This window comes from Bos indicus, chromosome 5 (genome assembly GCF_029378745.1).
Source record: "Bos indicus isolate NIAB-ARS_2022 breed Sahiwal x Tharparkar chromosome 5, NIAB-ARS_B.indTharparkar_mat_pri_1.0, whole genome shotgun sequence".
Lineage (NCBI taxonomy): Eukaryota > Metazoa > Chordata > Mammalia > Artiodactyla > Bovidae > Bos > Bos indicus.
Window position 1 is genome coordinate 49180296 of NC_091764.1, and position 16750 is coordinate 49197045.

Genomic DNA, 16750 nt, shown 5'->3' on the forward strand with positions numbered 1-16750 from the left:
CCTGCCCACAGTAGTAGATATAGTGGTCATCTGAGTTAAATTCACCCATTCCAGTCCATTTCAGTTCACTGATTCCTAGAATGTCGACATTCACTCTTGCCATCGCCTGTTTGACCACTTCCAATTTGCCTTGATTCATGGACCTAACAATCCAGGTCCCTATGCAGTATTGCTCTTTACAGCATCAGACCTTGCTTCTATCACCAGTCACATCCACAACTGGGTATTGTTTTTGCTTTGGCTCCATCCCTTCATTCTTTCTGGAGTTATTTCTCCACTGATCTCCAGTAGCATATTGGGCACCTACTGACCTGGGGAGTTCCTCTTTCAGTATCCTATCATTTTGCCTTTTGATACTTTTGACTGTGTGGATCACAATAAACTGGAAAATTCTGAAAGAGATGGGAATACCAGACCACGTGACCTGCCTCTTGAGAAACTTATATGCAGGTCAGGAAGCAACAGTTAGATCTGGACATGGAACAACAGACTGGTTCCAAACAGGAAAAGGAGTACGTCAAGGCTGTATACTGTCAACCGGCTTATTTAACTTACATGCAGAGTACATCATGAGAAACGCTGGGCTAGAAGAAGCACAAGCTGGAATCAAGATTGCCAGGAGAAATATCAATCACCTCAGATATGCAGATGACACCACCCTTATGGCAGAAAGTGAAGAGGAACTAAAAAGCCTCTTGATGAAAGTGAAAGAGGAGAGTGAAAAGGTTGGCTTAAAGCTCAACATTCAGAAAACGAAGATCATGGCATGTGGTCCCATCACTTCATGGCAAATAGATGGGGAAACAGTGTCAGACTTTATTTTTGGGGGCTCCAAAATAACTGCAGATGGTGACTGCAGCCATGAAATTAAAAGACGCTTACTCCTTGGAAGGAAAGTTATGACCGACCTAAATAGCATATTGAAAAGCAGAGACATTACTTTGCCAACAAAGGTCTGTCTAGTCAAGGCTATGGTTTTTCCTGTGGTCATGTATGGATGTGAGAGTCAGACTGTGAAGAAAGCTGAGCGCCGAAGAATTGATGCTTTTGAACTGTGGTGTTGGAGAAGACTCTTGAGAGTCCCTTGGACTGCAAGGAGATCCAACCAGTCCATTCTAAAGGAGATCAGTCCTGGGTGTTCTTTGGAAGGAATGATGCTAAAGCTGAAACTCCAGTACTTTGGCCACCTCATGCGAAGAGTTGACTCATTGGAAAAGACCCTGATGCTGGGAGGGATTGGGGGCAGGAGGAGAAGGGGCCGAGAGAGGATGAGATGGCTGGATGGCATCACTGACTCGATGGACGTGAGTCTGAGTGAACTCCGGGAGTTGGTGATGGACAGGGAGGCCCGGCGTGCTGAGATTCATGGGGTCGCAAAGAGTTGGACATGACTGAGCGACTGAACTGAGTGGGTATGAGTGGGACTCGTTGTGGTTCTGATTTGCATTTTCCTAATGACTAATCTTGTTGATTTGTTGTCACAAACATACCTTGTCGTGTATTTGTTGGACATTTGTATATCTTCTTTGGAGAAATGTCTATTCAGACATTTGCTTGTTTTTTCAGTTGGGTGTTTGATCAGTGAGTCATCTTTCACTTAGGTCTTTTGTGTTTCTTCCCTTGTGAAATGCCTTTTTTGCCATGATATTCCCCGTTTGTGACTTGTCTTCTCCCTGCATTAAGATATGACAGTGCAGGAGTGTGTGAAGCACCTCTTTTATGAGATGATTTAGTGTCCTTTGTGTCTTGTTTATAAAAATACTTTTGAACCTTGAGGTCAGAAAATAGTTCTCCCAAATTTTCTTCTGAAAATTCTGTAGTTCTGCCTCTTAACCTTTGAGTCCTTGATGTATCTGGAATTGGTTTTCTTGCATGGTAGGAGTCAGGAATTCAGTTTCATTTCTTTTTCTATAAATACTCAGTTGTCTTTTCTGTTACACAAATATGTCTGTCCCTCAACCAGTGTGTTGTTACAAAGCTGTATAATTAAACCTTGCATGTGTACACTTCTCTCTTAGGGTTATTAGGGGTCTCTTAAGAGTTGTTCTTAGGGGTATCTTAAAAGACAGTTATCTTTCTTCTATCTTCCATGTAAACTTTATAAAATCAGCTTTTCAGATTGCTTAAAAAATCATTTTGGGCTTTGGCTGGAATTGCAATAAATCTATAGGATCATATAGAGGGAAATTTTTATCTCTTCACTCTTCCTAAACAAATCTTACACCGTTAATCTTATTTCTAGTTAGAAAAAAAAAACAACTTCACTACAGGGCTAAAGTCATTATGCTATGTATAATTAATTTCTCTGCAGTTTCGTAAATGCCCCCTGGGACCTGGCTATCTTCCTTGTTCTTTTGTTTTGAAGGTTAGTCCTGTGGAAACCTCTGGTGTATTAGGGCTGTCGTACCTCTCGCTCTGCCTTAATATGGTAGCTACTAGCCGCCTGTGACTATTTAACTAAAGTGAGAAATTCAGTTCCTCAGTGGCAGTAGCCACATATCAATTGCTCCAGACACCTTGTATCAGGCAACAGTTACAAAACATTTCAGTCAGAAAGTTCTGCTGCACAGGGCTGCTGTAGACCAGGGCGTGGCAAACCCCTGTGGGCCAAGTCAAGCCCACCCTGGGGGTTTTGTAAATGAAACTGTATCAGGACACAGCCGAGCTCATCCGTGTAGTCCATGTGTGTGTTGCTTGGCCTACTTTCCTGCTGCAATAGCAGAATCGAGTAGTGGAAACAGAGACTGTGTAGCCACAGTCTCTAAATACTATCTAGCCTTTGACAGAAAACACTGAATGACCCCTTCGTTGGTTTCAAACTTGGTGGCACATTCGTATCTCCTGGGAAAGAAAAATGCTAAGTCCTGGGTCCCAGCCCCAGTAAGCCTGATTGATTGGAGATATGACGTGGCCCCACGGTGGCTTTAACACGCAGCTGAGTTGGAGAGCTGCTCTCGACCCCCAGGCACTCTTCTCCTCCCTGCATGCTTTGACATTTAAGTGTGCGGTTTTGAGGTCCACTCAAGTCCGACAGATAAGCTCTTCCCCTGAGCCCCAGCTTCCATGGCTCAGGATTGGCAGAATGGGTTCTTACAGGGGAGTTGGTGACTGCTGAAGTCTTTTGTAGCTTAGGATTTCTGTGACCTTCATCTGCACAGGATGGTGCGGGTTTCTTCATAGAACAGTGACTGAGGACATCAGTTCCTCTCTAACTCTCCTTTCCAAGCAGCTGTGACCCCCTACAGCCTTGAGCAGACCACACACTCCCCCCCCTGCTGTGGTCACCAGGCTAGATAGGTCCACTCCAGTCCTCAGGGTAGTGGTTCTCACACTAGCACCCATCAGCAGTGCCTGAGGGGCTGGTTCAAGCGCAGACCGCTCCCCGCCCCCACTGGGAATAAAGAATTTGAGTTTGTAACCAGTTCCAGCTCCTGGGGGCACATTTTGAGCACCACTCTTTTGGAGCAGTGCCTCTCGAATTTTACTGTACATATGAGTCACCCAAGGATCTTACTAAAAATGCAGACAGGCTTTTTAAGACCACAGTAGGGCCTGAGATGGTGCATTTCTAAGCAGCCCCCAGGCGCTGCTGATAGACCACAAGCCAGACTTTGACTACTATGACTATAGACCATTTTAAGAGCTCGCTCCCCCACGTACACACACCCGTGTACACACACCCGTGTACACACACACACACACACACACACACCCCTTGGCAGTTACAGTGCCAAGTCCTAACCACTGATCATCAAGGAACTCCCTTAGGAGCCCCTTCTAGCCTGGCCTAGCTCAGATTCTGCTGCTGGGCTGACTTTTCTAAAGCACAGCCTTGACTGTGTCACTTCCTTGTTCAAAGCCCCAGAGCCTTTCGTCACCTGCCATTCTATGTAGTACAAGTGGGCAGCCTGCTGTCCGGACCTTATTCTGTTTGGTACCAGCCTGCCTGTCCACCGGCCCTGGCACTGCTTCCTTGTCTGAAAGCTGGGTATCAGGAACCCACATACCAGGTGTCCTGCTTCCACCCTGGCCTTACACTGTCCTTTTGATCCCAAACTCCCTCTCCTTTTCACCATCTGTGTGCCTGTCTTAAACATTCCCCTTTCAAATGCCGCTGCTCTTTTCCTTCTGCTCCACTGATGTGCAGCAAAAATGAAATGAGTTTATATATGTATGGTATCTTCGTTCTGACCATCAAGAACCTGTTGACCATCAAGTCCTGTTACAGTCCTTAGCTCACCAGCCATATTTAATTTCTCAGCACTAGCTTAGACGAATTTTTAGAGTTTATAGACAGTATTGTTTAGTCTGATCTGAACTTTCAGCACCTTGCCATACAACTTTGATTCTTGCTTCACGACTTCGTTGGTTTCCATTCCTGACCTGCTCCACAGGAGTGGTCTTGAGAAATAACTATGCTCAAAGCATTTGACATTACTTGTGAGAATCCTGGGGGTCTCCTAGGTGGCTCAGTGGTGAAGAATCCACCTGCCAATGCAAGGAGACAAAGGAGACATGGGTTGAGTCTCTGGGTTGGGAAGATTCCCTGGAGGAGGAAATTGCAACTCACTCCAGTATTCTTGCCTGGAGAATCCCATGGACAGAGGATCCTGGCCATGGGGACACAGTCAGACATGATTGAGCGACAGAGCATGTGAGGACTCTACAACTGGACGTGATACTCGGTAGCCTTCAAATGCTTCCATTTTAGTCATTCCCTTCAGTTACTGAACGGTCAGTTCATTTTGACTCCCAGGACCCCTTGAGTGGTAGAATGAATAACACTGTGATTTTAGCCTACTCTGTACGCCTCATTGAAACCACTTTTGCTCTTCTTTCTAGAAAGGGGCCAGTAATCTGACTTGGCGATCAGACGTCCTGGTGGAATATCAGGGAGAAGGCCGCAACGTCACCGACCCCACGTGTCCTTCCCTGAGTCCTGGAGTGTCTGTGAGTGTAGCGCAAGTTGTCTTAGACACCTTCTCACGGATGGCACAACTGGCGTGGGTTTAGACGTGCCAAGTGCTGAAACTCAGTTAATCTCAGTCTTCCTCCTTTCACTTTGTCACTTGACTCTGGGAGGTTAGGAGATAAACAAAGGTAAAAGTAATCCTGAAAATGATGATCTGCCGACCTACCGTCAAAAACGGACACTTCGAATTCTTCTAGTTTTTATACCAAGTTCACAAATCTGCCCTCCTTCTTACTTTATCAGGACCCCTTCCTTTCTTCTACCCATCCCAACTGTGGTACCACTTTTCGTTAGGGATGTGATCAGTGGCATCCAGCAGAGAGACAGGGTTTCCACCTATAAGCGGGCCAGCATGAGCATCTTGATTTGGTGGCAGCCAGACTGGTCATGGAGGGGACATGAGCGACATCAGCCACTCTTTAGAGAATGGGTAATAGAGTCAACTCCAAATGGAAGCCTGACACTGACATGTTAAAATATAGTAAAAACCCAACCAAAAGATGGTATGGAAGACTTGATGGAATCAAAGTCAAGTCCTATTTGGTGATAAGAGTGCTCATAAACAACTTACTGCAAATGATTCCACAAAGCTCATTTCAGACTTTCCCCAAGCCTTGAGGATGAAAGTACCTAAAAAAACCTGCAGAGTGATTCACCTGCGTAGTGATTTCTTCTCCTTACCAACCTGTATATTTACAGGGGCTCGTTAGAACTCATTCCTGTCAGGAGATTAGCAGGCAGGGATGGCAGCAGTCTACACACACAGCAGCCACACCTCATGTTCCTTAATCGAGTCAGCCCTTAGTAGGAGCTGAGTCTCACGTCTGTTTTCAATTTACTTCTCTGTGGAAAGTTTCCTCCTTTCTATCCAGTTGTATGTCTGGCTCAAGCCAGCCTGGCTGCTGCTGTATGCAAGTAGCATTTGTCACTGCTGAAGGTGCTCTTCAGCTAACTTTTCAATGTCCCTACAGCAATGCTTCCCTGACTGTGTGTGTGAAGATGCATATAACAACACCTATGCCTGTGTGAGGACCATGTCAGAACGGTGGAACTTACAATACTGCGAGTTTGATGACCAGGAGGTAAGAGGGCCTGCTGCCCCACCACCCCTTGTGTCTATTGCCAGGGCTTTGTTAGCTGGACTTGGTGGCCGAAGAGAAATTCCAGGACTGTTCCCGGGGAAAACGGGTTTATTTTCTCACTGAGGTAAAGTTGCAGCAGCAGCAGCAGCATAGTTGCTTTACGACATTGTGTTAGTTTCTGCTGTGCCGTGAAGTGCATAGCTGTGTGTGGATACATATATCACCTTCCTCTTGAACCTCCCTCCCCTTCCCTCATCCCACCCTCAGGGTCATAACAGAGCACCAGGCTGAGCTCTCTGTGCTGTAGAGCAGCTTCCCACTAGCTATCTGTTTATACATGGTAGCATATGTGTGTCAGTCACAATCTCCCAATTCTTATCTATACTCACACTTATGTCTCCATTGGTTAAGGAAATAGAATTCCACAAGGCCATACTTGACTTCTCTAACTGACTTGCTGGGTGGGGCTTTCTCTACTTCCACCACCTCCCACACATACACTTGAAATACACACGGTTCACTTTTCCAGAATGCTACATGCCTGGTCTGGGGTGAGGGTAAGAACTTCTATGGAGATGAAAGGAGTCGGGGGCCTTTCCTAGAAAGCTTCCTGGCCAGCAGCTGGCTCAGACCCCCCTGTTCCTAGCACAGCATAGACCAGTGCTGCTCACATGGATCAGCAGGTTAAAGGCAGCATCCTTGGAGGAAGGTGGCTTTCAGCCAGCCCGGATCAGTGTGGATTATCTGGAGGAGCACACGCACTCCAGTCCCTTGTTCTTACTCTTCATCAGCGGGTGCACACCTGCCCCATCTGGCAGCCTACATTTTGCCGTATGGAGCCAGCACTCATCATGTTTCTCAGAAATTGACTTGCTCACTATTTATTTGTGGGTCATAAGCACTTCAGAGAACAAGCAAGAGAGCTTCCCTCAAACTCAGTCCCTTCCGCTTTATAAGTGATCGTGTGAGGGCAGCTCCTTGAAGCCTTTATAAGCACAATTGATGTACATCTTCTGAGCCTATCACTTAACTCCAATCTGGAGAACAAAGTACTGATGGAGGGGAAAATAGTGTTATTAGATGCCTCTCATTTTAGAAATAACGTCTCTTTCTTCAAGTGGTGTTATGTATCTAAAATAGGAAAACTTAACATTTTTATAAGATGGGTTCCTTTCATATCTGTTCTCATTTGAATCTTCACAACTGTAAGGCAAAGATAAACTTCAGATATCAAGTCTCACGCAGTAACCTTATTACTTGGTCTCGTTTCTGAGCCCTTGCCATTTGACAGTCCTGCCTTCTGTTCTCTGCTTTAATTATAGAAGGAAGGCTTTTCCCTCCTGACTTTGCCTGAAGGCACAGGAGTGCTGGAGGCCCGTTTCCAGCACGTGGGCCATAGACTCAGAGTAATTCAACCCTCAGAACAGATGGTCCACTGTCTGCTCCGTACCCTGGGGCTCTTTGAGGATCTTGAGACCGGATGCTCTTCTCCCAGGCCTTGGTTTTTAATCCACCTCCTCTCTTTCCATTTAGAAATATCTCACATGAGGCGTATTTCTTCAGATGTGATAACCCTTGCTCTTCTTTTTCCTCCATATTTTCATTTCCTGTAGGTGTTTGTAGAAGTCTATAACCTGACTGCAGACCCACACCAACTCAATAACATTGCTAAAAGCATAGATCCAGAGCTGCTGGGAAAGATGAACTATCGGCTGATGATGTTACAGTCCTGCTCTGGACCAACCTGCCGCACTCCAGGGGTCTTTGACCCCGGGTAAGTTTCCCATCGTCCTCAATGACTTTGCCCAGTTGTCTTCAGCAGTTCTGCCATTCCTGGAGGCAGAGGGAGCCCAGTGGGTCCTTCCTGCTCTGAGCTGAGCTGTTTCTCACTGCTGTGCTTTATACAGGGAATGCTGGGTCTTAGTGCAGCAGCCAATTGTGCTGAGAAAATGAGCTGCTTGAAAGTCTTGCTCTCCACAGGCAGTGTGTGTTCTAGTTGGAGGCACAGCCCTGGTCCCCACCACACAGGGCTCTTGCTCCCCTTCCTGCCTGTGGTTCTTGTCATGTTACCACTTGATTGCTCTGGTAACACCTGGGGCTGCTTTAATGTAAGCTGACCAAGGGCCACCCTGGTCCTAGCGCTTCTCAGAGTCTTGCCTGCCTTTCATTTCTCAGAAGCCCCAATTATAGAAACTTGAATACTTGCCAGTAAATTTAATATATTAAATACACAAAATGTAAGTATGAACTCTCAGATATCAAAATAAATAAGCCCACTGCAATATATGAAGGTTGGAAAGACATTTAACTCACTCACTAAGTTACTTCTGTTCTTCCTACTCTCATGCCTCTTAAATAGTAACTTTGTACCAGTAACATGGTTCACAACACCCTATGCATTTGAGCTGCATGTGGCAAGCCGCCTGTCATTTTGGGCTTGATTATAAAATTAAAAATCAAACTCTCTTTGGCAAAGAATTAGTTTGTATACTCTGATTCTAGGAAAGAGGAAAGAATGATATCCTAGGCTGATGAAAATTAGTAACTTAATTATTTAGCCACCTAACATGTGAAGTGGTATCTTCAATCCAAGTTCGTAAGGAATGTATGTGACTAAAGAAAGGGGATTGTAGACTATTTGTTAAAGAAATGTAACACTTTTGCTTTCAAACACTGTATGTAGAGCCAGAGACATGGATGCCAGTAAACTAAAGCTAGGTAATGGGAATTCCCTGGCTGTCCAGTGGTTAGGACTCCAGTTTCACCACTGAGGGTGTGGCTTCAATCCCTGGTCAGGGAACTGAGATCCTTCTTTGTCTCATATAAGAGTCCTTTTTTTTTTTTTTAAGTCAGTTTTGTCTTACATGAGTATTGCTACTCTAGCTTTCCTTTGATTTCCATTTGTATGGAATACGTCCAGGCCCTCGCTTTCAGTCTGTCTGTTACTAGACATAGAGTGCCTGTAGTGACTAGACGTGCAGTGGCTCTCTTGTAGTCAGCATATATACGGGTTGTTTTGTACTTCCTTAGGTTGGAGCGTTTAATCCACTTAAGTTTAAGCTAATTACTGATACATAGGTATGTTCTTACTGGTCTTTTTTTTTCCCCTTTTTTCTCTCCTCCTATGATTTGGTGACTAACTTAAAAGCTTTAGATCTCACCATCAGATCTGAATGAGAGCCTTTCTGAGTATTCTTGGTTTTAGGTTCTTCTTTTTCATCACTTTTAATATATCATGCCACTCCCTCCTGGCCTGCTGAGAAATCAACAGACAACCTTATGAGGATTCTGTTGTATGTGTTGTTTTTCCCTTGTTTTTTAAAAATATTTTCTCTTTAATTTTTGCCAATTTGATTAATGTGTGTCTCAGTGTGTTCTTCCTTACATTTGTCCTGCCCGCGACTATGTGTTTCCTGGACTTGAGTGACTGTTTCCCATATGGGGGAATTTTTCAGCTATTATCTTTCCAGATATTTTCTCCGGCCCTTTCTCTCTCCTCCTCCTGGGACCCCTATAATGTTGGTGCATTCAGTGTTGTCCCAGAGGTCTCTTAGACTGTCCTCATTTCTTTTTATTCTTTTTTCTTTATTTTCCAAGGCAGTGCTTTCCATCATTCTGTCTTCTAGCTCACTTAACCATTCTTTGGCCTCATTTATTCTGTCACTGATTTCTTCTAGTGTATTTTTCATTCAGGTTTTGTTCATCTGTTTGTTTCTTCTTCAGATCGTCTCTTTATTAAGCATTTCTTGTATCTGTATCTCCATTTTTTCCCAAGATCTTGGATAATCTTTACTGTCAGTACTCTGAATCTGTATTGCTTGTCTCTATTTCAGTCAGTGGTTCTTCTGGGAATGTATCAAGTTCCCTTGTATAAGACATATTCCTCTGCTGTTGCATCTGGTCTACCTTTTCTGTTAGAAAAGTTAGTTGCAGTTTCTGTTCCACAGGCTGTAGGATTGTGGTTCTTCTTACTTCTGCTATCTGCCCCTTGGTGAATGAGGCCAGTCTAAGAGGCTTTTGCAGGCTTCCTAGGGGGTGAGAAGACTGGTGTGGGCCCATTGGTGTGGAGTTGGGCCCACTGTCCAACTCCACCAGCTCTTGTCCCTCTGGTGGGCAGGGCCATGTCATGGGTTATGTTTAGCAAGGTGCTGTGGGCTCAGGATGACATTAGGTAGCCTGTCTGCTGATGGGAGGGGTTGTATTCCCACCCTCTTGGTTGGTTGGCTTGAGGCATCCCAGCCCTGGAGCCTGTAGGCTGTTGGGTGAGGCCAGGCCTTGTAAGAAGGTAGCCTCCAGGAGGGCTCGTGTCAACTAGTACTGCTCAGAACTACCACCACCAGTGCCACTGTCCCCACAGGGAGCCACAGCTGCCCACCTGCATCCCCAGGAGACCCTCCAACACCAGCAGATAGGTCTGGCTCAGACGTTATGAAAACAGTGCTTTTCCACTGGGTCCTGGTGCATACTGTCTGCACCCTCCAAGGGTGGAGTTTCTCTTCCTCCCCAAGTCTAAACTCACTGGCCTTCAAAGCCAAATGCTTTCGGAGCTCCTCCTCCCAATGCAAGACCACCTGGCTGGGGAGCCTGATGTAGTGCTCATAACTTTCACCCTGGTGGGAGAACCTCTGTGATAAAATATTTTACCAGTTTGTGGGTCACCCACCCATGGGTGTGGGGTTTGATTTTGTCACAGTTGCACCCCTCCTGCTGTCTTGTTGTGGCTTTTTCTCTTTTTTTGTATTGGGGGGTAGCTAATTGACAATGTCATGAGAGTTTAGGGGAACAGCAGAGGGACTTGCCCATATAGATACATGATCTTGTCTCTCTCACCCCACCTCCCATCCACACTGCCTTGTGGTGGCTTCTTCTTTGTCTCTGGATGTAGGATATCTTTTTGGTAAGTTTGGGGATGGTGGGGGGAGGGGGGTTGCCAATGTTTGTTTAGCAGGTAGTTGCGGTTTTGTCTTCATGAGAAGATGTAAGTTCATATCCTTCTACCCAGCCATCTTGTCTCCATCCTCAAAACAGCTGTTGATCCTTGGACACATTATCTTGCTTGAACAAGCCTCAGCTTGTATGAGAGGCCTGTCTTCGGCGTTCACAAGATGAGTAGATCTCCACACCTGCCTGGCAGAACCTTAAGGTTTATATAGAAGCTTTAATGGGGTTCAGCCACTTATATAATCCAGATGGTCTCAACAACACCTTACTCTCTTATGCCTTCTTCCATGAAATTGCTTTGTTTTTTTAACCATTACTAAGTGTCTTGTTTACATTCTGGAGGGTTAGGGCTAAGATTCTCAATGCTGGCTTTGCTGATGTTGGCTTAAGCTAAAGTCCACGTGGCTTTTAAATTCCTTTGTTATTTAGTTGCTAAGTTGTGTCCAACTTTTCTGTGACCCCATGGACTACAGGCTGCCAGGCTCCTCTGTCCATGGGATTTCGCAGGCAAGAAGACTAGAGTGGGTTGCCACTTCCTTCTCCAGGAGATCTTCCTGACCCAGGGATCAAACCCACATCTTCTGCATCAGCAGGCAGAATTGATTTTATGTGCTAGATACTTCACATAAGTTGCCTTCCTGTTTTATTGGTGGCCAGAGATGTCAGTGACTTACCTATGTTCATAACAAGCCAGACTCAAGCTCCTGTCTGAAGTGCATACCTTACCTCTTACACACCACGGTCTGTGTGTCAAAACGTAAAAGAAGACGGGGCTGTGAAAATGCGGCAGGGGCTTTCAGCAAGGGCTACACTCTTGCACCAGGCTGCTTTATAGTTTAGGGATCCCTCCCTCCCCCGAAAAGCTTTAACCTTTCCTCCTAACACCTTTCAAGATTTACCTTACCTCTGTTTTTCTTTTCTGCACTTTTACTATATTATTTTGTGCTCACTGACTTATGATGGAATTGCTCTTAATTACTAAGTACTCCTGCTCTGTACTACTTTCCCACTAGATCCTCTTCTGGTGATTTAGTTGCTTTTTTGTATCCCTTCCTGCCAGTCTTTCCAGTTAATATTCTGAATGAAGTACTCAATGGCTCACAACAGTTAATGCCGCATTGTCTTACGCTTTTTCTGTCCCCAGGTATAGATTTGACCCTCGGCTTATGTTCAGCAATCATGGCAGCGTCAGGACACGAAGATTTTCAAAACACCTTCTGTAGCACCTGTGCGGTTGGATCTCTGCTCACCTCTTTCTGATGAAGTGATTGGAGTAGGTGTCTGTAGCTAGTCTTCAAGACCACGCCTGGAAGGGTTTCTGGACTGGCTTTAAGTCCTGTTTGAAAAAGCAACCCAATCAGCTGACTTCCTTGTGCAATGTGTTAAACTGTGAACTCTGCCTGTGTGTCAGGAGTGGCTGTCCCTGGTCCCTTTATTTAGCTGATGACAATACTCCTGAGATCTTTGTTCTCACCAAACCCTTTTTGTCCTGGGGCCACAGTTTTTAATTAGTCCCCATGTGATCTGGACTTATAAATCCATTCAGATAAATGGCACTGCTTTGCCGGGGGTGGGAAATGTTTTTGGTATCCAGCTTGACCTAAAATCAGAGGACCTGCATAGCATTCCAGATTGAGCACTTCACTATCAAAAATACCAATATCACATGGCTTGAAGAACCACCATCAGAGCTGAACCACCTGATTAAAAACAAAAACCATTGGTTTTAGATTAGTAAAAATACACTTTTTATAATATTCATCACAACGTGGTAAGGTCACAAATTCAAAACTTATCAACCAAGCTCTATTCATTTTTGGGAATTCTGGGCTTGTGCTTCATTGAAATAGAACAGTAGCAAGCTTTTGGTACAGGCTAATTCTAAGTAGTTCCTGAAGGTGATGGACATCTACTTGCCAGTGACTGCTCACATAGGGAGCCCGTTAACACCAGGGCTATTGAGGGAATGTCTCCCCTTTAAGATCTGAAAAAGTGGGTTAAGTATTTCAGCAGAGAAGGACTTCCAAGGGTTGGTGAAGGTTGTGTTTTCGGAGGGCCTTCTGTAGGTAGGGCTCTCCGGTTGATGAAAGGCCATAAATTAGGTGTACTAAGTGCCTGCCCAGCAGGGAGCCTGGGTTCCAGGCCCACAAGTGAAGTTGTGACACTCCCTCTGCATTTTGCTGACATTCTGTTCATTGTTATAAGATGTAAGAATTTTAGAGTTGATGTGAAGTACCAACTACTTAGCTTCTTCCCTCTCAGCTAACTTCTTCCTGAGTTTTTGGAGTCTGGTGCAGTTTGGGCCTTGTTTACTGTTTCTCTGTCAAAATTAGATTTTTTTTGATGCTTCCTCACTGTTTAGAACACCTATATTTCTGTCTCTTGGCTCAAAGACTAATCCCCATTCTTATGTTGTCTTCACAAGAAGGCTAGTTGATGGTGGGGCAGCAGGTAAGAAGAGGATCTATGGTTTATAACCTGTCCCACTCAGGCAGTCTGATTTTAGCCTTATGTAAGGTCCTAGGTTGAGCTTTAAGCACTTTGTAACACATGGCCATAATAAGTGACTTTCTATCACAATCCCAGATTGCCATGTTGGGTTAATAGCCATTAGGTTTATTCCTTTACCTCACACAATCCCAGTAATTGTGGTATTTAGAGGTGAAATGGGCAAGAGAAATGAATACTTCTGTTTGAACTGTTTTAGGAAAAGAAATTCTAACAGTTTTGTAACTAAAAGCAAACTACAGTGTTGAGTATGGGTATCAGCTTTATTCTATGATTCTTAACATTAATCAGTCAGTTTCCACATTAATGAAAGTTGACCAGTTATTCCCAAATAAAAAGAAACCAACTCTTACCAGGTCTTGTACTGTGATGTGACATTATTCAGTTTGATGCTGCTGCTTCCTAAAAGCAGATGAGGTCATGAGAGTAACTCAGATCAACTACCTGCTCTTACATGCAGATTTTGGGTTGGGTTGGTAGGGGGATGGACTGAAGCCCTCTTTGTACCTCTCATTTTTAAATGGTCTCTAATTTTTTTCTCTTGGACTGGCTTCATTCTCTGGGTCTATGCTAAAATCATCTTTCATAAAGAAGCCTTGGTTTATAGACTAACAGACCATAAAATGCACTGAAATTCCTCAGAATATGCATAAGGGCCTCACTGCAGGAGGATTGCCTTTTTTCTCTCAATTGTACTGACTGGAGGTTTATTTTCCCTTTTAAGAAGACCGGGTGCCCTTCAGAATAGAGAACTGTAACTATCAGGAATGAACAGAGATCTTGGGGATGAATAAAGATTTTGCCTTATTAGACTTCCTACTACAAAGCTCTCCTTCAAATACAATAACATTCCCTGCAACTAAAAAGTAGGGAATGCCTTTTGAGCATCTTTGAATTCGACCAGCGGTGCTGTTTCTAAATGTTTTAATTAACAACATTAGAGTAGTCTGGCAACTGTTCTTAAATTTACTTCTAAGGGTCTAAGGACTAGTATTTTAACAGAAGAAGATAAATTGTCCCAGGATCCTTATTAAGAGACAGCAAAGGGGTATTTAAACTGATCCACCAGTGGAACTAGGTGGGAATATTTAGGTCTCTCGCTTCACCACCACTTAGGTCCCACTGACTTTGTGAATTCCTGTGTTTGCCTCATCTGTTCCTGGAAGTCCTTCTGCCCTGGCTCTGTGTCATCTCAGTCATTTGACTTAGAAAGTGCCCTTCGAAGGACCCTGTTCACTGCTGCACTTTTCAATGAATTAAAATTTATTTCTGTTGTAGTGGAAATGTGTCCTTTGTTTTAGTCCACAAGTAGTAATTTTGACTCTCTTTGTTATTATATACTGTTTAATGTTTTAACGGCTCACCTAGTACTGGAGACGGGCTGTTTCCATGGGGTACTATAGTTCCTACCTGGAAAGCTCATGTATGTGTCCCTGATGAGTAGCATGCAGAAAATCTTCCTGATGATTCTTTATGCATTTACAGTTTGGAGGGGGGAAAAAAAAAACTTACCTTGGCCAGCTTTAAACTGGCCACTTCCAAAGGTGCTTTGCTTTGATATCTAGTCACGTGATCCATTGCCCTAAATGAGAAATGAAGTCCTACTGGGGTTGGCATGCTTTTTTTCTTAAAGGGATAGTATTTTAAGTTTGCAGGCCATGTCTGTATTGCAGATACTTAATTCTGCTGTTTCAGTACAAAAGTAGCCATAGACAACCCACAACTGAATATGCATGGCTATGTTCCATCATCAAAAAGGGAAAAAGCCATAATTTGCCAATCTCAGATGTAGTAGGTTGCCTCTTAGAAGTTCTGAAGACCAGAAAAACAAGAGGTGAGAAGACACCCATTAAGTTTCCAGACTACCATCAGAAAAACAAATACTTGGATTTATCACAGTATCAAGTCAGCAAGGGAGAGGAGACTTTATTTGCACAGACTCAAAGTGAGGGTAAGTACAGATGACTCCATCCATTTTTCTAACTTGCACCCTGTCTGTTCCCACTGAGACTACCTTGCCCTGTAGAACCAAATACCATACACACTTAGTATTTGTTTCATCTTCTTTCTCTACCCACAGTGGGTTTAATGGACTAGTCATATGTGTGCCTGGAAGTCTGTTGTGGCAAGAGCAGAGAACCTAAGGCCCCCAGCTGAAAGCTCGATGCAGAGAACTTTACTGATGGCCTAGGGATTCCTCCGTAAGACAAGATTTATATGTGGAACGTGGGAGCTGGCTTCAGGAGGACCACAGAGCAGATGACAGTTCTAAATCTCAGTCTTTGAGAGGACGCTTTCATGACACTTTAAGCTGGTGAGACCTGAGATCTAGATCCTCGTGACCTGCAGCTCTGACCTGCTGATAGGTCCTCAAAGAGCAGAGGAATACAAAGAATGGTTGTAACTAGCATTTATTGTGACAAAAAGGGTTCTGTAGACTAGGTTCTTTAACTCAGTTTACCCAAGCTCATAAAGCTAATTAGAGTCAAGATTTCAAAGATCTGGCTTTGAAGACGTCCTTCTATTAAATTCTGCTGTCGCTGTGATCTAAGAAGGATTCCACCCTCGTAGATCTGAGTGCCTACTCTGGAAGTGAGCTAGGTTATGAAAGAGAAATATTCTTTTTCTGACCTCCAGGACATCATGTAGATTGAAAAGAAAACTTGTCCCTGATATCTGTATTTATGGGGAAAATAGTTTCTGACTAAGAAGGAGAATTGACACTACCATTGAAATGGTTTCTTGTCCGGCTCCACAGCCTGACTTTTCAAAACAGAGCTCCTCTGACAAACCTTTAAATAGACTCACCAAGAATAACAAGATCTCAAATAAGTAACATCAGAAATGAAAGGGAAGATATTACAGCTGCACCTCAGATATACAAAGGAGCCTAAGAGAGTACCACAATTAATCATATACCACTAACAATAAATTCCCAGAAACATAGAACCTTCCATAACTGAATTATGAAAAAAACAGGAAATGTGAATAGTCTAATCACTAGTAAGGACCAGGTAGCTTCACTGGTGGATTCTACCAAGCGTTCAAAGTGGAATTAACACCAATCCTTCTCAAACTCTTCCAGAAATAGAAAAAGAAGGAACACTTCCAAACTCATTTTACAAGGCCAGCATTACTCTCATACCAAAACCAAACAACAGGTCAATATTCCTGACAAATATAGAGGCAAAAATCCTCAACAAAGTATCAGCAGACTGAATTCAACAACACTCTAAAAGGTTCACAC

General features: G+C 44.0%; 1 protein-coding gene across 1 annotated transcript in view; it reads left to right on the forward strand.

Moving 5' to 3' along the window:
- GNS (glucosamine (N-acetyl)-6-sulfatase) overlaps positions 1-14780 on the forward strand; it is a 49725-nt gene extending 34945 nt beyond the window's left edge. The window contains exons 11-14 of the mRNA XM_019960881.2: positions 4843-4950; positions 5944-6054; positions 7668-7828; positions 12140-14780. Coding sequence (XP_019816440.2) covers positions 4843-4950; positions 5944-6054; positions 7668-7828; positions 12140-12218 — 459 coding nt within the window. The 3' untranslated portion in view covers positions 12219-14780. The remainder of the gene's footprint in view (positions 1-4842; positions 4951-5943; positions 6055-7667; positions 7829-12139) is intronic.
- The last annotated feature ends 1970 nt before the right edge of the window (positions 14781-16750 follow it).